Source organism: Hirundo rustica, chromosome 3, assembly GCF_015227805.2.
Source record: "Hirundo rustica isolate bHirRus1 chromosome 3, bHirRus1.pri.v3, whole genome shotgun sequence".
In the NCBI taxonomy this organism is placed as follows: domain Eukaryota; kingdom Metazoa; phylum Chordata; class Aves; order Passeriformes; family Hirundinidae; genus Hirundo; species Hirundo rustica.
This window is the reverse complement of record NC_053452.1, coordinates 16,561,436-16,583,708: the sequence shown is the minus strand read 5'-3', so window position 1 is coordinate 16,583,708 and position 22,273 is coordinate 16,561,436. Positions and strand designations below refer to the sequence as shown.

The 22,273-nt window shown below is 41.6% G+C and overlaps 1 protein-coding gene across 1 annotated transcript in view; it reads left to right on the top strand.

Moving 5' to 3' along the window:
- Positions 1 to 22,273, top strand: part of ALK (ALK receptor tyrosine kinase) — a 312,811-nt gene that overhangs the window by 227,805 nt on the left and 62,733 nt on the right. Inside the window, 3 exon segments of the mRNA XM_040058905.2 lie at positions 4,653 to 4,784; positions 12,144 to 12,275; positions 13,217 to 13,317. Coding sequence (XP_039914839.1) covers positions 4,653 to 4,784; positions 12,144 to 12,275; positions 13,217 to 13,317 — 365 coding nt within the window.

Below are 22,273 nucleotides of genomic sequence, written 5' to 3'. Positions count from 1 at the left end.
CACTACCCTCAAACATGAACTTACCTTTCACTTCTCTTACTTTCTTTCCTCCTTTATTTCATACTTTCCAACTTCTCTAATTGTGAAAGCATGGGTGTTAGTGACTTTTATCAATAGCAAATTTACTTCATCCTGGAATATGGCTATCCTCAGCACAAAGTGAGCCAGCAGCCTTTGAATGTCTGTGCTGCTGGAGGACTGGAGATAAAGAGTGAGGAAATATGTAGCCATCAGAAATGGCAAGTCATGGAAAAATCAATAATCAGAAACTCTCCCAAATTCTCACTATCCTTTTTATAGCTAGACAGCAGCTTTTCCGTTTTCACACAACCTTTCAATCCCCCAAGTAATGTTTTTGTAAATATCTGAGTCAAAGCTTTGAACTCAAGAGGGGCAGGTGAAATAGAGACATTAATGACAAATACTTGTGGCAGGGACAGATCATCAACAGGGTTGTGCAATCCCAGATTTTTACTGACATTTAGTGGAGGCATATTAAGCTGCAGCACTAGCCCACTGGAAAACATTTTTTAGGAGATGTAATCAAGGAAACCTTCTCTCTTTTGAGAGGTAACACATATGGTTAGATAAACATGGTGATCTTCCATGGGTAGTTATTTTTTGTTACATGTATGCAATTAAAAATGGAAATCTTCACATTGTGGGTGTATAGGGTCTTGCCTGAAATAAATTCAGCTCAACTCCGTACAATGGGGCTCCTCAGGGATAGCCCAGAGAGAAGCTGCTTGCTGGTAAAATGCAACTGACAAGTCTGTATATTTATCCCAGGTCTTTGGAATTTTTGCAGAGTACAAATGAAACAATATTTAAACAGCAACCAAGTACTGTCCTATTAAGCTCTTCTGTTTTAATGTGTGCTCAGCAGGAGTGCTTCATGTGACTGTATTTGTCGCGAAAGCTTTTGGTAGAATTAAAAATTATGGTCTAAGAAGCTGAATGTAGCATGTGAAGGTATAATTATGTTCAGCTTCATTAAATCCTGCATGCTAATTAGCAGTGTAGCCGGTTTGCCAGAGAAGAGATATTTTTGTGGATGCCTGCAAGAATTTCTTCCATTTTGCCTGGCCAAGCGTGGTAGCAGGAAGGAGAAGTTTCCCGTTTTGCAGTGCTCAAACACCACAATCTTTCTGGCCAGGTTCCTCAGAGACAGACTCACCAGAGCTTGCCAGCACACTGTGACTTCTCTGCTGGTCAAGGGACAGGGAATGAGAGAAGAGGAAACCCAAGTCAGAGAAAATATCTTGAGAATTGAAATACACCCCCCTGGGTACCACAGTGTGAGCAGAAGGTTGCTGATCCTGCGTAAGCTAAGCCACATTATTTTCCTTTTTCCATCCTGACATATGGAAACCGTGTCCAAAAGCATGTAAAGTCCAAAAGTAAAGATCCCAGGCTGTCATTTGTGTCCAGGGTCTGGTACTGGATTTGAACACAGCCAGAGCTGAACTGTGTTGAGAAGCAGGACCTGTGAGGTACAAAGTCAGCACTTGATCCCCAAGGAGTTGTTTCTACTTTCAATTTAGAGCCTGAAATGCCATTTATTTAATGCTGCTGTTTAAATAATGATTTATAAGCCTCCAAGCCAGCCGTGGTACAGCTTAATTACTGCTGTAATTTATGGATGCCACTGGCTACATAAACACTGCTGTAAATATAAAAGATGTCTCCCACAAATTTTACTCTGATACTTATTTGATACCATTCATTTCCCTTTCCTAACATTTTCTGAATGTGAGTTGAGGCCACTTCACTCAGTGATCCAGGTCATTCTGGTTCACTTTGCCAGGAGTAATTGGATCTGGGAAGTGAAAAGAGCAAAGGTCTGTTTTTCTTGCAAAATATTTTAATTAAAACTTGAGTTTCCTTGAGCTTGGATGCAAACATCTGCATTAAGTGGTCCATTAAAAGGATTATTTGTATTTGGGCTTTTTTTTTGTTATCTATTTGTTTTACTAGTTAATCATCTCCTTTCTCCAATTTTTGCCTTTGTGCTCACAGTAAGCAAGCAAACAAGATGGGAATAAATCATGCACTGTAACAGAGCCCAGCCATTCCCTGGGCTGCAGCTCTGCTATTTGTGTTCTCTAACCTATACAAGGAGCACGTATGTATTGGTCTAATGCAAATCTGAGCTAATTCAAGCCCGTCTCCTCAGAGATGAATGAACATGCAAATCTGCTGCTTTGTTTTGGAGGAATAGCTCCTGGAATTGCCCGATTCCCAGTTGCAACTGACATATTTCAAATACTACAGTCAGTTGGCGTCAGGAGATTTGTGCCCTTAGGCTGCAGTAAAAAACACCTGGGAAGACAAGTAGGTTCTCTTGAATGCCTTGGTTCCATTATAATTAGTGCTAATGCAGTTGTGTGCTTGGAAAAGTGAGTGCCTTTAAAAAGTTATAGTGGAGTGAGTAAACAGAACAACCCCATTGCCTACAATAACCACTCCTCTGAATCTCTGTGTATCTTTGCAGCTGCTGAAATAAAACATGGACATTGTTGAAAAGATTGCAGATAAACTGAGTGGGACATGAAAGCTGGTACTAAACATGGGATTCAAAACCATCTGTGGGATAATTCAGAGAGACAAGAGTACTTCTGAATTTCATTAGAACTTCAGATCTTTTGTGTCATAAATTTGCTAACCAATGGAAGCCCTCTGGGACCTGTCTCCTAACTTTTCTTCAGGTGGTACTTCCAACAACAGGATGTTATTCAGGCTCATCGCAGGCCCCTAGGTGAAGGGATCACCTACTGAGTTACCAGAGTCCCTTCTTAGAGTTTTGTAGTGCCCATTTGCACACTGACCTGAGCCCCACGTGTCTGGCTTGTGGCATGTGGAGAGCTTTGCACCTCACATAGGGAAGGCTCTCAGTGGTGTCTTTGAGGGTGCATTTCTGGTAGGAAATTCAGCAAAGCCAAGGGAGATACCATCTCACTGCCTTAAACCCTCAACAAGGAGCCCATAGAAATTGTCAGCAGCCAGCTCCAAGTTACTTAGTCTGTTTTTCCTGCAAAGCTCCTCCTGTGTAGTCATGCCTTGACCTGGGCTGGAATACAAGGGCATTGTGCAGCCTATATGTGGCAAGCCAGAATTGCTCTAAGGAAGGGAAAAATATTGACCTGACAATAACAAAGAGCACCTTTTTCGGGATCCATCATCCTTTATTCATAAAGCTTGGCATGTATTCCCCCCACTCCTGAATGACTTGCAATATAAAATATGCCGGAAGAGAAATAGTGGTTGTTTTCCTACATGCTTCATTAATTTTTAGTTTTGGCAGGCAATATAAATAAAAATATCAAGTGCACATCTAATTGGATCGCCAGTGATTTCCAACTCCCTGTAGTACCAGAGAACATGATGTAGCTGCACTGTTTAGTGAGCACGGATGAGTTAGGCAGACAATGGCTCTCTCTGCCCAAAGGCTTTGGTTTAATCTGGAGCATTTACCCATTTAATATGAGTCAGGGCAGTTATTGCTGCAATGGGGAATTCTCAGCACAGATCTCTTTGTTCTTCCAGGCTTGTCTTCCAGCAGTGACTGGAAACATGTCTTGGCAGATTCAGGAAGGTGTCAGTGAACTGCATCCACATTCAGATTTTTGTGGAAGGAGCTATTGATAGTCTTTCTCAAGCTTAGACTCCTCCACACACACTGACTTCAGGATGTTACTGAACTACTTCCTGCCTCCTTCAGGTGTCTGATCTAGAGCACAGGCCTCTAAGTCTTGTCCTAAGTATCATCACAAAACACTTGGGATGAGAGAATTCTTACAGAAAGGAAAATGATATCTGACTAGGCTACTTAACACCTGACTTCTCAGCTGTCAAGGGAATCAAGTGCCTCCAGAAAAAGATGGTTCTTAGGGAAAATTACTCAGGATCATTTCTGAGTGGATGATATTGACCTCTAATTGTAATGTTTGGTGACCTCATTTTGTAAGAGATGTCTCCTTTGCACATTGCTGAATGTCTTTTGCTGCTTAGCACAGGTAAAATGAACTGATGACTTCTGCCCTCTTGGTAGATGTAGTCTGCCGTGGGCTCCCTGACTCAAGTGAGTACAGGATGCAGGAGCAGGAGTAGGCATAGAAGAGAAAGAAAATTACAAGTAGAGATTGAACTATTTTATATCCTGCAGAGAATATGACAACACCATACACCCAAAGTAAAGGCAATGCATGTTGCCAGGAGAGCTTGATGAAAGCTTGTGCTCTTTCTAAATCCCGTAGCCATGTTACTCCTGAGCTAGCCAGAGAGGATATCAGCCTTCAGGACTGTCAGTGCAGCAGTAAATTCACACACAATTAAAAACCTCTGATGTGTATTGTGTTGTTCTTGAGAAGTACCAGAGCAGGCTGCAGGATTTAAGCCCTCCAGAGGTTAAAGCTGCCTTCCATATTATAGCATCATAAAGGCCTGGGGAAAAGAAATTAGGTGGACCATTAGACATTTGACAAAATTAAATAAGTCAAAAAAATAATTATCAAGTAAGTATTGAACTGAGAAGATTTCACAAGGTGTTCGTCCCTTCAGTGTTATGCAGGATGTTATGACCTGTTGATTGAAAGGAAAGCAGTTTGGTTACCTGATGTATTTTTGTTGGGTTTTTTTTTCTTTTTCTCTAGGATCTGCTTCTCTCTCAAAAATGGCTCTGGAGGGTTCCTTCAGCTGCTGGAATGGAACAGTGATCAGGCTGGGGCAGGCGTGTGACTTCATCCAGGACTGCGCTGAGGGAGAAGATGAGGGAGATATGTGCAGTGAGTAAATCCTAATCCCCAGGGTTGTACCATCCTTTTCCAGAAGCATTGATTGGTTTGAACTTTAATGTCTGGGACTTTAGCGCTAACAGACTCATTTGGTGCTATCGAAAGACCTGTATTCCCCATAACAGATGCCATTTCTCTGGGTGTCTGCCTGGAGTGCACCACTTGATATTTCTGGGCTCACCTACATCAGTTCTGCAGCAGCTTCTTAATATGCTCTCAGTGCTTCATCATTTCCAGTGTCCTGATCAAAAATGCAAAGGAAGTATAGCCTGAATAACTAGATGCCCTACAGAATTATGAAATGCATTAGATCCTTTAATCAAAATGTAGTGCAGCATGTGGCAGAGGGAGAGGAAGGAGAAAACTTTTAAGATGAAAAACGAGTAGAGCCAGTGGCTTGTCTTTGACCAACTCCTGTCTTTGTAATTCCTCTGGTTTTCTACCCTCTCTTCAGGAGTCAATAGTCCAATAACATACAGCAAAAGACAGATAGCAGCCTGAGTTTTCTAACAACTTGCTGTGCCTGAGTACTTTCAAAAATGTGCTGTGGAACTCAGATATTTCAGGACCTTCCTTTAACTGTCTTGAAGGTGCCTTATCATTTTTTCCATACCTCTGTACATTGTACCTCCAGCATCCTCCCATCTGCCAGCCTACAAATAGTTAGGAGTGGTGGGTTGTATGCTCTATGGTTGTCTACAGGGCAAATATATCAAGAAAAGTAAATATTGAGAGTTCACTATTCAAAGTGTGGCACAGCTGATCTAGCCTGTGAGCTGTTACAATAGAACTGTGTTGATTTTGTGCGTAAAAAACGTTTGCTGTTTCCAGCAAGAACTTTACATGAGCGATACACAACTTCTCACAGATTTCACTTCTCTTCTGATAATAAAGAAATAAACTTCAGACTTTATTGGTGTGGAGAACATTGATTTGACCTGGAATTATCTAGCAAGCTAGTTAAAAGCTTGAAATTACATGCTTCTCCATCACTTTAGACATTGTTACAATTTGAAATTATATTCTTTAATGACACACTCAGTGGACATTAAATTCACAGGAATGGTGTCAGCAGTGTAGACTTGCAGCTTCTTAGAACCAATAATGCTTCATATTAGTAATATTGAAATCTTACTTCCATCTAAGTCCTTTAAAATTGAACTCTACAGCCACATAATGGCATTTCTGTTGTGTTCTACTCTATAATTTAAAAAAGGTTGAATGCATTTTCATTTCATAGGAAGTAAAGAAACATTATTTACCTTCAACTGTATGTTCAAACACACTTTGGTGCCTGTGTGCCATAAATGGCTCTGCCTTGTGGGAGTAATCCTGTCTTTACCAGGGGGAAGGGCGGAGTTCACAAGGTGGAGTTGTACCAATCCTGGATGCAGACTAAATACCACCATGGGAAGGGGCAGGCCTAGAGGAACATGCTGGCCTGTTATTTTCAGACATTGGGTGCGCTCATGGCGGGTCTGTTGTTCATATTCACGTATCAGGAGGGTGTCTCTGCTTTTACCCCTTGCCGCCACCATGTGCCCCATGGTGAGCCCAATGGAAAAGCAGCCAGTGCCTCTCTGGCATATGTTATCCACAGGGCTTGGTTTGGTTGTTTTTTCTCCCTCCATTCATCTGTAGCTGCTTCCACAAGGCAATATGGCACTTGCAGCTGTGTTGGCAAAGGAATGTTCTGAGACTGTCAGTGAGAAAATGTAAAAAGCAGAAAATATTTAGCCAGCTGTTTAGCAGAGCATCACTCCCAGCTTGAGACTACATGGCTTGCATTCATCCATAGGTACTGGAAATGAGAGTTCTTACTTCCAGCCAAAAGGTCCAAAAACACTCTCTTCCGCTCAAGGAACAAAAAAGCATGGCTTGCCTGAGCAAGAGCCCGGGCTGTGGATATGCCTGTTTCTCCACCTATAAGCCTGCTCAGTTCTACGGCTGATCCTTTTGCTTCTTTACAGCGCTGGATATTGTTGGCATAAGGCTTCTTACACAAAACAGAGAAGTGATCTAATGTTTGAGGTGTCAGAAATATCTGCATGGCAGCCTAACACAAAACATATGTCATCTTTCAGCATTTTAGTTGTCATTTTACTCCTGAGCAACATGGATATTTTCATCTGCTTTTAGCAAGTGTGGTAAAAAGTGATTCAGATTTATCAGGCAGAGGAAAGGGTTTCCCAAATGGTTCTGCTTACACAAAAAAGCTGTCAGAAAAAGATGAGCTATGCTCAAAACTGAGGCGAGAGATTTTAAAAATTCCATAATCAAAGGCTTCTACCTTTGAGCTTCAAGGAGGTGTTGGAGTTTTTTGCCTTTCAAAGTCTTTTAGCTTTACAGGTACTAATTGGTTTTATTATGATTTTAATTTTTTTTCCCTAATAATTTGACTTTTGTTCCTGTCTTAGCTGAAAAAGGTCCTGCTGCAGCCTGCTGTTTGCTAACATCTCTTTACTTATTAATGGCCAATGAAACGTCATGGTGCTTGTCCTGCTTGGCAACCAATTAGTCTGTGTAGAAATTGTAAAATCAGAGAGGGATGACCCCTAGAGAAAAGCATGTTGCTGTTTGAGTCATAATCAGATATCCTTGCAGGAGTAAAAGACAGCTTCAAAGAGGCAGATGTGGGATGAGATGCTGAACTGTGTGTGTGTGGTGACTCGGGATCAGTCATACAGATTCACCAGCCTGACGGAAGTGTCATGCTAAAAATTACTTTGCAGAGTGTACGTTGCAGACACACATTAATACTTCAGATAGCAGTGGTGATGTGCCTCTGCTAGTAAAATCATGCCTTTCCAGATACAGAAACTACACCTACCAGCCACCACGGCAGGCTTTGACTCTAGGTTTATGCTGAATGCATAAATTGGAAGATAGATTCCTCTTCAAAAGTATTTTTTTTAAATGGTGTAATAGCTGGAGCTGGGTGCCTCCGAAGAGGGACCTTGAACAAAGAAGTCTCTGGTGGATTATACTCAAACATTCTGATTTCTCCAGCCTTCATGTGACTGTTTGAACCAGTTGTCCCCCATATGAGGCACTGAGAGCTCTTGCCATTCTTCACTGTGTCCCTGGCTTGCCTCTAGGTAGGATGTTTCTTATTTCTAAGGTTGCAGCTTCTGTTAATGAATTCCTTATCTTCTGTCTTGAACCAGCTCTAGGGTTTTCTCATATTTGACTGAGTGGAAAGTTCAGCATATCTGGTGAAAGTTCACAGCTTGTGCCTCCAGCAAATTTATCTATTAATGCTAAGCAGCAAATTCTATATAAGTAGTTTGCCAAATCACGCAACATATGGATAGAACCTACTGCAAAAAAAACGCAATGTATTTTCTCTTATTGTAGTAATCACATGTAATATACTTTGTGTGGGACAAGGCAGATATGAAAACTCAAATTATTTACAAACACGGATGGGCAGGGCTCTGTTTTACAGAAAGGGTGAATTTGTTTTAGCAGTTTTGTACTTCTCTTTTTAATCAACAGTATCTGGCATTTTACTTCAATAGTCTTTCATTGCAGGGCAGCAAATCAGGGCAAAAGTTTAAACTTTACTGAAAAGGGATGCATATAATTCTAGGTAGTTCAAAACTATTTTACTTTCTGTGACAAATGCACACACACAAAAAAATCTTCCTTGGAAAACATTGGTTATTCAGTCCAAGCATGTTAGGTAAGTAATGGATGTATTTTAAAAATTTTTAAATGGAAACATTTTAAATATTAGAGGTGCCAGTAGTATATTTATTATCTAGGGACCCAGAACTTCCAGGATTCACTCAGGATACAATTAACCCAGGACTAGGTCTTGTGTGAATTTGAGCCCATATTTTCTATATCTATAAAGAGTTTCCAAGCTTGTGGTCTGGAGTTCTGGTCTAGTTCAGAAGAAAATGGTTACCCAAATCTTTCCTGAGGTCGCATCTCCACTTTTTATGAATTTTAGCTGGAACAGGAAGTAATGTCCTCTTTATCTTTGAAATAAATCTCATAATCACTGTGTTATAGGGTAATTTTCACTCTGCTTCACTGAATATTTAAGGATGTTAAGCACCTTAGCAGGTGAGATAAGGAAGACAAGTGTTTGATTCCTGGGAGGAGGGACTCAGACCGCGCTACATGCTTGGAGGACTGCATGTACACATCAGTCAAAAGACCAGATAGCAGCTAGAATAGGAACATATAAAGTTTGATTTTCTGGTAAGGTGGATGACTGCCCAAAAAAGCATTGGTAATCAATTCTATAGGGGCCAGTTTCCTTTCCAGGCAAAAATGCATGAAGAAATCGTGGGATTCGTTTTTATCCAGATACAGCCCAGCATAGTCTTCCTGCAAGCAAAATTATGAAGTAGCAACTTGTTGCCATGCCATGCTATGCCCTTAAGGTTCCTGTCTTGCATACACTAATCCTTCTGCTTCCTTCTTTATCAAAAGCTGTTCTTACAGAAACAAATTTTAACCTCTGGCAGTTTTGAGCTCAGCAAAGCCATCTGCCATTAAAGGATAACTCTGCTGACTGTTGAAAAGTATTTTCTCTTTTTTGCTTCATTTCTGGTAGAATTTGGCTGGCCAACTTTGCTAGCATAGAAGCAATCATTGAAACAAACTCATGTTTAAGATTCGTGTGGTTCTTTAAATTGAGTAGCTGATCTGTTGGCTTTTGAGATTCCATCCTAAACTTGGTAAAGGTCTGTACATACAGAGTAGTCAATGCTTTTGTTCTTTATAATACCTGTTTGAAATTCCACCTAAAAGTTTTAGCTGTAGTATCTGGTTGATTTACGCCTAGTTTTGAAGCAAGACATGACTCCATCTGCTTCATAAATTATATCAGTTACTAATTCTCTTGCTATTAATGGATGAAAAATCTGAGTTAAAGAACTTACTTAGATTTTTCTTGAAAGGTATTTAATTCTGAAGGCTTGAAAATATTTGATTAAGAACAAGTTCAACATCAGACAGCTTTGACCTACTTCCTCACCCACATAAAAGGAGAGACTCTTACATTCTCAGAGTGCTTCAGTTTCACTGGACTGCTCTGTTCTCCATCTCATACCCACAAGTTGCATCTTAATCTTACTAAGGCCTAAATCTTCTGAGGTTTCTGTCACTGGTAATAATATCCAAAATGGCAGGTTTCAGTAGAAGTAACCCCTGTCCCCTCATTTCCGTGATGTTCCAATAAAGTCAGACCAGCTTCCCCTCATCAGTGCAGTGTCTGTGCTAATGTGAGTTTCAATCACAAACACATGAAATGAAGAAGTGCCTGTTGGAGAGAAGTGGTAGCCAAAGAGGTCTCTGTGGAGTACCGACACATGGAATCACAGGTGCTGTACATATTCAAGGTAAGAAAGAGCAGCAAAGAAAATGCATCCAGGGCATGAGACATCTGAAAACTCATAAAACATTAATTTGGGGAAAGGGAATGAAATATTCTGTGAAAGTAATAGCTTCTTATTTATGCCCTTACTTGTTCATCGACAGTGAGCTTTTCCTGGCCTTCAGGCAGGGATTGCTACTTGGATGACTCCTCCTGCTGCTCTGACTTGTTTACATCATCCTAGATAGCAAATGGCCATGACATGAATTCAGTTGGACACCAAGCCAAGCTGTTTCAGTGGGAATTCAGGGCACATTATAATTTGTCATTTTCTTTGTATCCCAGCCTCAGGCTGTGCAATGAAATATAATCAAGCTCTGCAGAGGGGTGAAACACAGGGAAGTAACTCTCTGCCTAACAGCTTCACATTTAAAGACCAGGCGGAATGAATTTAGAGACTTTTAAAAGGAAAAACTTCAAAAAGCCCTAACTTCAGTACAGGTTATGATTTTTTCGTAACAGGTTTAGATGCTTGCACCAAATACCACTAAAATGTGGCTCTTGCCTCGATGTCAGGTTCCAGGTCCAAAACTAGCCCTACTAAAAAGCTGCAGACAGAGGATTTGTTTCACTTTGCTCTGACAAGTGGATTGTGATTCAGGGTCCCAGAAAATCAAATGTTTGTGGATCTAGATGCTGCAGTTGTGATGCTCCACAGTTGTTTTCTCTGGGTACACCAAGAAACACGTGCATGTGCCAATGACAGTCAATTGCCTTTTGAGGTGTGTGAGTCAAAGCTGGGGCCCTGTGAGCAAGTATTTTATTGATCGGAAATCTCAGCCAGGGGGACCTGCTGGTACTGAAACATTTTGAGCTTGAATACTGGTGCCTTATTGTCTGACAGCTACTTTATAGATATATCATTTCAGGGGGAAAAGAAATTAATAATCACAACAAAATATATTTTCAAGAGCCTCCTCTTCTTATAGAGGAGTTAGTGAAGTCACTGATATCACTTGACCAGAAGATTCTCTTGCTTTAGAAGTTTGTGGTCTATCCTACTGCTTGTAAGTGAAGAAATTTTTGTTCTGATTTTTTCAAGCAGCTAAAAGTAAAAAAAAAAAAAAAGAAAAAGAAAAAAGCTGGATATGTGTTTACATATGAAATTTAATTTTTATCTTGCAGTTTTAAACTAATTTTTTTGTATTATTCTCCTTTCTTGGAGCAAAAGGAGCAATACTTAGCACCCTTTGTAAGAAGAACTTGCAGTTGTAGGTAGAGAAATACATGGAAGGTATGAGATTACCTTATGCTTTGAATGAGATGAGTGTTGCTTTAAAACTGGCAAATTTTAAGGCAAAAAGCTAATGGAGCGGTATTGTTTGGAGCTGGAAACTGAAATCCTGTGCTAGTGACAGAATGAGCGGGCTTCAAAGCCTGAAAGTATGGATTAAAATAAACTGTCCTCTTTTCAGCCATTCATTTCATGGAAGAGACTCACAGGTGAAAAAACTGAGGCACAAAAGGATTCAGTACTTTACCTGAGGCCACATCAGTGCTCACAGAGAGAAGAGATCATGTTGCTGAGCTGGGCTGAGTAGAAACCTGTACTGTAAGGGAGGGAATCTTGTAGGGAATTTATTCCTCTCCAATATTTCCCTCTCTGGGGCTGAAGAAGTAGTGCTCGGGAAAGTCCTCTCCAAGATGTACTCTTGAGTGAGCCGATACCTGCTGAGTTGAGAGCCCAGGTATTTAGAAGACCCCTTGGTGTGTAGTGAGATGTGTCCTCTCACTCGTGTCTGTCAGAGTGTGTGGGGAGTCACTTAGCCACAGTCTGGGGGTTGTTTCCCTCTGCTCCTCCTTCCCCATGGTCAGGTGATTCCACGCAAAAGTATCTGGGAGTGCCCACATGCCCTGGGCAAACCGGCTTGGAATAGCCGCTGCAGCTCCTGTGCGAGCCCAGGAGCCGCCTCCTCAGCTCACCTGGCTTCTTCTGTCTGTGTCTTTCCCTCTTGCAGGAAAGCTTCCCTCTGGCTTTTACTGTTCGTTTGAAGCAGGGGATTGTGGCTGGATGCCAGGCTCCTCTGCGTCCCATCCTTCTCCATGGCGGATTGGAAGCCCAGAACACAACCGTTTGCCTTTGATAGAAGGTGTGTGAGTGTAAACAGTAAGTGTAGAGCACAAAGGGCAGAGACCAAAAATGATACACACATGGTGAGGAGAGGGAATGAAACACAAGGCAAGTTTTCCTGTGTACTTACATATTCAGCTTCCAGTGAAACAAATCCCAACTTTCTACTCTCAAATACCATCTTTCCACCCTGAGTGCTTTGAGCAAAAGACTGTCCTGCTCCCTTTCTTCTTGAGAAAGGGAGCAGGACATTCTCCACCACTGATACAGATCTTGACCCTTTCTAAAAACTTCATACCAAATGTTCATCCGCCTGACCCTCTACCATATTGATCTGGGGTTTTTTCTTTCTGATTTTCCTATTTATTTTTTGTCTATTTTTCTGTACTGCTGCTTTTTCCCCCTGCTCACATCCTAATTTTTCTTCTCTTTGCTTCATGATCCCTTGAGCTGCACTTTTATGTACAATTACTCTGTACTTGGTTCTCCTACATAAATGCCAGTCATACAAACAGTTGAAGTTTTCTTTTTTCAGTTCCCTTTTGAGAGAAAACCCACTACTGCCCTTGTTCTTCTTGTTTACAGCAAATTATTGAAGTAGCAAATAGGTGTAGCTGTATTTTTATTTGGTTTGGTCAAGATAATTTTTTTTCTTCCAGGTTACTTTTTGTTCATAAAAAATACAGTTTATTATTTGCCTTGCAAGGAGGATGAATTTGAAGGCCTGGAGCAACAGAAGGTAGCAGTGGGGGGAAGGTAGACAGGCTCCTTAAGTGTAGTTACTGAGTACATTTGTTAGGTAGATGAAGCTGCATCCCCAAGAAATGGGAAAAAGCCTTCTGCTCCCTGGAATTCTGCCATGGTAGAAACCAGCTAACATAGGCTTGGGACAGGTTTCACAAATCCTGAAACTCAAAGGTGAGTGCTGCAGTTTGACCTTCTTCCTTCTCTTTCATCCAGGTTCTGCACTCCTCCTTAACACCAGTAAGGCACCAGCAGTAACAAAGACTGTCATGACCAGCACGGCATTTCCAGTTCCTTTGAGGAACTCCCCCTGTGAGGCAAGTCATAATATTTTCTTTTCTTGTGCGATTTACAGAGCTGTTTTCGTGTGTTTGACCAAGGCAACCACTATCTCTGATTTTATTTTCTATAAAATATACTTATTTATGCCCACTGTGCAGGGGAAAGATACAGTTATCTGCTTGAATGCCACAAAATGTGCTTCGAAAAACCTATCATATCCTGTCCTCATTGCATCCCATGAAGTATTAAAATCTTTGTAAGTAGGTGTGTATGCTGTAAGAGTAGGGCAGCCAGTGTTACATAAACACAGAGAGGAAGAATCTTACTTGCATGAACAAGCATTATATTTGGAACATCCAAGACAGAGTGGGCTTCAGGACTGCCCCTGAGCCATTCAGAAAAGGCTGTACATGCTTTCTCTAGCACAGCTGGGATTTGGGCTGGCAGCTCTTCATGCTGTTGCACTTCAAACCTACCAGTCCTCATGTAGGCCGCTTTCATAGGAGTGCTGAAGTTAGCCACAGCAGAGAGAAATTCATCCAGAATGGAGCCAGGTTCATATTCAAGCAGAAAAGCTATTGACAATCATAAGACATCAGCTTAAGCAAGTACATCAAGGCTTGGCAGATAACTTTGCTAATGGTTGTCATTTCTGAGTCGTTTGCATTTAACCCTTAAAGTGCACCTTCAGAAAGATGATGTGTTTGAACCTTCTTATTCTGTAGCTTCACAGATTGTAGACTCACTGATAAGATTTATTTCTGACTTATGACTTTGAACCATGCCTAGTGAGCTAAAGCATTTCACATCTTCACGGTCGCTCTGTAATCTCACATAAGCTTATGGATCCTGGAGCAGAGGGATTTAGGAAAACTGATACTAATGAAGTGCAGCTGTTTGTTGGTTGAGCATTGAAAAGACAAGAATCTGTTCCAGTGATCTTAAAATGCAGAAAGGACAAGAAGGAATGTGTTAGGAAGTTCTCCGGAATGAAACTGCACAGAAGAAAGTGTTTCTTTGCCTTAAAGTTTGTTTTGGTTCACTTCTGTTGGATATCTCAGTTCGTACAGCAAAGCGCCTCTGGTTTTTCTCTCTTGATATATTCATGTTCTCCATCTTTGAAATATATTCTACCTTGTTTTTCCTCCCATCTGTGACAAAGGCAGGTTCTGAATATTTTAAGACCTTGTTCTGCCATGGACCAGCAAAAGCAAGTGTTTTTCATAATCCACCTGACACAAGAATCACAGTGAATGATTTCCCAATATCTGTGTATTTTTTTCTTGTGTATACAGCACTGCAAATAATTAAACTTGCCGTCAGGGGAGAAGCTGCCATGTATTTCATCTGCTCACATGCCATCCCACCTCCGTCACTCCCCTTGGCGCTTCAAAGGCATCCGGACGCATCCAGTATTGCAGCTGTCGGTAATAAAGAGTGAAGGAGTTTTGGCAAGGGTTTTGTCTTTTGCCTTTTCATATAGTGTAAAAGCTTCTCTTCTCAGTGGGTCCCTGGTGGCTTCAAATTCTATTTTACTGGAACAATCTGTCTGTGCGCAGAATAATTTAATTCCGCTTCTCAACACAACAGAAGAGGAGAAAGGAGATATGTCTCCCTACGCACTTATTCCTCCAATAGGTGCCAACAAACTTCCTAATAGTGAAATTATAGTCAGAAAAAGAGGTTGTAAAATACAGTAATGCTGTCTTGTAGTTTTGTCACCTCAACCACTTCTTGATTGAAGGCTCAAGTTCAGGCACTAAAAAGATGAGTTTTCTTTTACCTGTCACTGCTGACAGCTTTACCTGGCATGTCACAACTGGGGCAGATTCCCTGGCAGCTGAAATCCCATAGAAAATACTCAAAAATTCATGTTGCAAAGGGATCTCAGCAATCGTGTGTGTGAATTAGACCCATTTATTCGTCCACCATCAGATCCAGCCATAATCTGCCCCTTCCTCTTGTATTTGATCCAGCTCTCATGATCCTTTTAGACTATCAGCTCATTCTCCTGAGAGCAACAAGGAGGGTCAAACACCCCCCAGTTTGATCATTTTGAATCCTCCTCTCTTCTCCCCTGCTACGTGGAAGCTCTGGGGCACCTGCTGTTCAACCAACTTTTTTTTTTTTTTTCCCATTATCCCCTAATTTTCCTTTTATCCAGTCATGTCAGACTAATCACACTCACCACAGCAGAAGCTGACACCCTAACTTTTAGTCTGAGGTGTTTCATAGAAATTAATACTTCAGCTTCAGCCTGAGGGAACATTACCTGCCACAGTGCTGTTTACCAGGCTGGAGGATTCTGGGGTTTGGCCCCGGATGTCCATGAAACCAGGACACAAAACTGATAAGGAAGCAGCCAAACAGTCTGCAGTGGGTGCCAGCCATGGAGAGTTTCTAGTGCTTCAGGCTTGCTTCTTCCTCCATGAGCCTGGCTGTTTAATCTGACACTGTGGCATACTGGTCCGAAGACCTTCCCTGCCGAGGGTTCTGGGCCAGCTGTATGCAGTGGTGTTGGTGTTAGCACTCGGAGGCACCGCAGCACGGATGAGCTTGGTCTATGAACTGTCACGGAGTGCAGGACTAGTGTGACACCTCCATCTCCCTGCTCTCAGTGGCCTGAGCTCAGTCACTGGGAGCATGCAGGGCTGCCTGCCCTTTCCATGCCCTGCGGGAGGCTCCTTGTTAACTCAGGAAGGGAAACGGCAGCCTCCCCTACTCTGCACTGCCCCACATGCATCAAAAGATGGGAAAGGATAAAAATGCACACAGGAGATACTGTAATAAACACAGCCTGTACTTTCCCACGCTTTTGGATTGGCCCTAATGTGCCTTGCACTTTGTATATAGCTTTGTATTGCACTTCACTCCTGTTTGTTTTGAGCAGTCTTATATTTTCATTTTCTTTGTTCTTCAGTGCTTTTGGCAGGTCAGAGCAGTCAGTTTGTGATGCTGCCCTTTATTCTTGGTTCAGTTCATTCTTCTCTTTCCTTTTGTTGTTTTATTAAATCTTGGCTGGAGTATCCTGGCTTCAAAGAATCTCTCTTGTTTGCAGTCCAGACAGCCCTTTGTTATCTTTTTCATGTTGCACTTTCGGTAGAGGCCCTTTGCTTGTTGACCCTTTTAAGTCTGTGTTTAAAACCCACTCTGTATGGAAGAAGGAAACTGTGGCACTTCTACTAATCTTGTGTGAATGCAGGAAGTGGTTCACATAGTCCATGAAGTGATGCTCCATTACCCCTGAAGTAGCCAGAGAGGGGAGATGCAACAAAAAGCTCAGGAAATGCTTCTGGAACCAAAACAGTCCACAGTAATCAAGAGTGAAAACCTTTTAACCCACATGTAAAAGTTCACTGGAAGCAAAGCACGTGTAATTGAGCATAGGAATGCACGTGAAGTGCAGAGGAATTAAGTGAAACAGTGTCCCAGGTTTAAGGCAGTTTTTAGAGCTTGAACAGTAAAGTACAGCATTATTTGCCCCTTCTGTCACACTGAGAGTCCCCTCCTCTGAGTGGGAATCAGGGGGCATGTACAAAGCTGACAGGGCAAAGAGGAGCATGGGATGGATGGGCATTTCCTCATTTTGAAGAAGAAATCCATATGCATGTCATTAGAAGCTGTACTGATGTTTGGGAACCTAGAAACCCACATTGCAATTAAATCCAAGGGAAGTTCTGTCATCTCAGACACCACCCATGCCAAAACTAATTGCTTTGCCACAGGTGATAGCCCCTAGGTGTGCACAGTTTCCAAACTATCATGGCCATCTACTTCTCAGTACTTAACAAAGAAGTCAGAGAGCTGACAGAAGTGTTGCAGGTACCCAGGAATTACTCACCTTTGTGTGGAAGCTGGAGACTCAGTTCCGACCCCCCCATGTCTAGACAATAAGGCAGTCCCTCAGTCCAGCATAATTGCTGTAAGGTGCAGTTCCATGTGCTGATTTGCTTTTCCTTACATTTTTTTAGAGATGCTCCCTGATGTCTGCATCCTCAGGCCTTGAAGGATGCTGTGGTACCTGTAGATCATAAGAAACATGCCTATTTCTTCCCAAAGTGCATGGATTTCTCTCATAAAGACATGCAAGAAGCTGGTACAGTTGTCCCTGCCTGGGCTGCAGTCTTGCATCTGTCCTGCAAGTTTTTCATTTTTGTGGTGGGTTGTTACTACTCCTTCTGCTTGGAAGTCACTCCAGAAACATGAGAAGTCTGGAGAATGATTTTTAGAAAGGCTGTGCTTTGCTCAGCTCAAGGGAATGTGTGACAGAATCTCAGTACCACATCTGATAAGTATAAGCCGAGCCTGCAGCTTTGGTGTGGGCTGTCACAGAGAAGGAGAGTAACAGCAGAGCTGCTGTTGTCTGCGTGGGGGTGGATTTGAAATTAGCCTCAAATGTTATTGCATGCACCTCCATAGAGTAAGGTGACTCTGCAAGAGGGACTGCTTTGTGATTAGGAACTAGATTATTTCATTTTCCTGTAGGCCCTGGGTAAAACTTTTTAAAGGGTATAGTTGTGCTGGAAAACAATGAAAACAGGTTTCTGTGATAGTAAATGTGCTTTGTGCTTTTGGCTGTGTTTAAAATAATGAAAATATTTTTCTGATGCTATTTTGACATTTCAGCTAGCTGTTTCTTGAAAGCCACCATTATGTTATGTAAGTTAGTACTAAACTGGGCCAGATTTTTTTTATCACCTGAAATTATTTTTGAATGTAATGCAATCTCTCTCAAAAATGGAATATAAACATGTTGATGTAGAACAGTTGAAGTTTGCACTCTCAGTCAGGTTTACAAATATAAAGGTGTTTTCATCCTCCCTGTTTATTATTTCAGTTCTCTTGTCTATGCAGAAGTGTTGCATTTTTTCAAGGCATGTAAGTCAATAATATAAATCATTCCTTGAGGGCATTCGAGTCTCATGCTTACACCTGCCAGAGTGTGTCTCCTTTTCTCCCTCCTTGAGCTTTAAATACTTAGAAGCATACATGGTAATAACATTGACACTGAAAATTTACAAGCATGATAATGCAACATAGATATGCCTCTAGCTCAGTCTTTCATGTGCTTTACTTGGCAGAATATTCTTAGCAGATTTTTTTATTTTTAAATGTTGTTTTTAAAATCTGTACAGCTTATTCACTGTCTTCTGTCTTCTCTTGCTCTCTTTCCCACCTGGCTTCTGCGTCATTGGATCAGAGGATCTATAGCATCCGAAATCTATTGAATGCTGGTCATTCCACAGTACTCTGACATCAGAATTCTGAACACTTACCCTTTTGTTGTTGCTTTTATTTTTCTCTTTGTCTTTTTTCTGAAATAAAGTAAGAAATAATGTGAGAATAAATAGTGGGAGAATCTGTTAATATAAAACATGAGTTTCTCTTGCCTGCCTAGGTATTTTAAAGCTACATAATCAGATCAGCTAATTATAATTCTATCATTTACAAACAGCTTTTGCTTGCACACCTGAGTCCTCATCAAAAGCAGAAGTGTCTGCAGACTACAAGAGAGTCTGATTGTGCATTGTTGTAGATCTGGCCAAAAACCAGGAACAAGACCTTTTGATCTTCTTTATTATTCATAAGAGTCCAAGTCTGAATTGCTGAACAGTAGTAATGGATGTCTTTGCTTGTAATGTTGTGTGCAACCATTTCTCATTTCTAGTAAGAAAAAAAATATCGTCAGTATGATAAACTTCACATGTCAAAGGTAGCTCATATTCATGTACAAAGCTCACTGAGACTTGGCAAAGGTGTCTGCAGTTATTGCCTAATTCTGTGCAAACCATATTCTAACTTGCAGCTTTAGTTTCTCCTCAACAATGAGAAGTTTTCCAAGCTTCTTTAATACCTGAGTTGCATGTACTGCATCAGTGCATTCACAGCTGAAGACAATTTCTGTTTCCCTTCCACTGAAGAAGACTCAAGGAAACAAGTAATGTTTTTTCAGGAGAGTAAGTGTCTGCATTTCAAGCATCCACTGTCCCTTGTCAGGCAAATTTTGAGCAATTCCTTTCAGCAAGCATCATGGAGGGGGGGAGCAAGGACCTTGGGGCATCAGAACTAAGTAATGTGTTATCTCACAAGATGAAAACCTATGGTCTAGAGTTGAGGTGTTGCTGGCCAGAGAGCCACCAATGAGACCCAACTACTCCCACTTCCTTGGGGCCAAAATGCCTGTAGACTCCTCTCTCCCATCTTAAAAAATACTTTATTCCAAGCCCTGTTTGAAGTATGTTTTCTTTTCCAGTTTCTTTTTTCACTTGTGTTAAAAATGGCCAAGTATCTGCTCCTGCCAGGTAGAACCATAATGCTAATAGTCAGCATCATGCCATGCAGAAAGGAGGAAAAGAAACAGCAGCTCTCCAGGGTGTCACTGCAGGAATGTTTTTATTTATGCTGCTGCAAGTGTGTGTCGTTGGTCCTCGGTCAGGCATCTTGGAGATAGTTTATGCCGGAATGTTTCTATCCAGTAAAAGTAGATTCACAGGTGTCAGCAAGTTCAACTTTACCCAGAAGGTTCTTGGTATTTTTATTTTTTTCTTTTTTTTGCATAAGGAATTAAAATTGAAGTCTCAGTTCTCAAGTGGTTGTGAAATTATTCAGCTTGTGCTGGAAACTCGACCTTCCTTGTTTTTCTTCATCTGCCAAGCCCTATTGATATTGATAAGGATTATTTTTGGGGTTTTTTTTCTTTCTGGGATGAATTGAGTCTCCTGTTTGTCAGTTTGGAAACTCCACCAACTCCATGGAAGGGGATTCTCAGAAGGCATCCTTCCAGATGGTATTCGCAGTACAGTGCATGTAGCCATCTGACCTGAGTTTTGCCTCAATATGCTGTGTATTTACCATGGGCTCTCCCTCCCGTTAATTTTCCCCAGATCAGTTTAGACCATTTTATTTACTGAGTCAGTGGGTTTGCATATGAACAGCTGATCACCAGGTCTGGTGGGTTCTGAAGCCAGAAAGCAAGGTGCCATTGAGCCACTGCCTACCTTCTATGCTTAATTAATTTCTCAGTGATATTTCTAGCTTCTGAATGTTTTGCTGCTGGTTTAGCACAGAGGGAGATGTTTGATGCATAATGTTAGGGTATTCCACCAACAGCCCAGATTTAGATTTTTCCAAATGTGCTACCACTCTGCTTGCAGGGCGCACTGTGTATGTAGTGCCATCTGCCATCATTGATGCTGTGTTCTACAGAATGAATGCCAGCCCCATTCACAAGTCTTTACTATGATATCCAGCTCATCATCTGCTCTGGTTCACTTCAGCAGGTGTGAAAAGACCTGGACTGCCCTGCTGTGAAGCTTAGAAACCATGGAAATCACAGCCAAAAATGCCCATTTGGACACAGTGCCAGTCGATTCACTCAGAGCCAGTTCATTAGAGTTTGCATATTGCACTTTGCCAATGAGCTGATCTCTCACATCTATTGCCAGCTACTTCTTTCCTTCAAACAGCTGACATGTGTGCAAAGGCATTCATTCCAATTCATCAATTGCTTCAGCTTTTGCTCTAGTGTTACATTAACAGCTATCAAAGGCTTGCTCTTCCCTCACTTCTGACCATGTCGATGTTGCCTCTTACCTTCTGGCAGCTCTCCAGAAGAGACAGAGGTCTGAAAGCTTCTGTCTAGTGGGAGCTTTACCTCTCAAATTTTAAACTACCAAAACAGCACAGTGAAGTTGCTCCAGCTCACCTGTATTAAAAATGTCACGTAGTGTGTTGCACAGGGAGTTGGCACTTGGGTCCTAAAAGTGGACATGTGGACTCTCAGTAAGAGGTGTTGCTTTCCCTGGTATAAAAGGAGGGTTTTAAATGTCCACTGACATTCCAAACTTATTAAAATGAATAGCTGAATCCTGATCAATTTTCTCAAGAGAAGTTACTTTATTGGGTCTGAAGGGTATAAATTTTCCCCTTCAAATTCACACTAAAAAATGCCTCACTTTGTAGGCATTTGAAAATACAGAATATCCAACAAGTTCGTTCATCTTGGTTGTCACCTGTTAGGAGTAGCCATGCAGACTCCATGTTTGAAGGCATTAGCCTCCTATACCATGAACATTTGTCAGTAACCTCTCTCACCGGTGTTGGTTCTGGTTGCTGGGTACGAACTCAGCCCTCCTCAGCTGCCTCCTTGGCTGTCACGTTGTGAATCTGAAATAGTTCCTGGCCATGGGGCTCGACTCTGCTTTTTCTGTCGGGTGTCTGGGAGGTGAAAATCCTCATGCTGTGGTTTCCACTGTCTGACACTGTGGAAATAGCCACGGGACTCCTCGAATCCTTTCCCAGAACTGGGGTGGGAGTGAGCTGGAAGCTAGACTTGACCAGGGTCCAGACTTGACCAGCTTGTCCCAGAAGTGCTGTGGGCACCTGTGATGGATCGCTGAACCACTCCAAATCTTACACATCAATTTTGGATGTATGGCCAAAATAACATAACAAAATGGTTTCACAGACACACACTGGCATATCTGATTGTACATTTATCAATCCTTGGGTCATACTGTATGAAGGATTCCAGGCAAGTTCAGTGATTTTTGGACTGGAGAGAGAGAGAAGAGCCCCATCTAGATTATTTAGTCTCTGTCACAGTTCTGCAGTATAAAGTCACTTCTTTCTTTGTAGTTTTGGACACAGGCAGATGAACTGAAGTGTTTACCCAAACTCGGTACTGATTTTTAATCAGTACTGATAATTAATACAATGGATGTCCAGAATTTTGTTCCACCCACTCCAAAATCGTGATCATAAACTAGGAATAATAGCAACACTTGTGTCATTTTGATGCCTACATCTGTTTTGGCTGCCAGAACAAACTTACACCGTGACATAGGAATAGCAAGCAAAATTTAACAGTTTTGTTTTATGCTGAGAAATGGATATGGATGTTCTGTGCTATCAAAGCAAGGAAGTAATGTTATCAGGTGTTCCTTTGTAAAATACAGACTTAATGCCAAGCCTCCCGACTTTGGTGGTGGC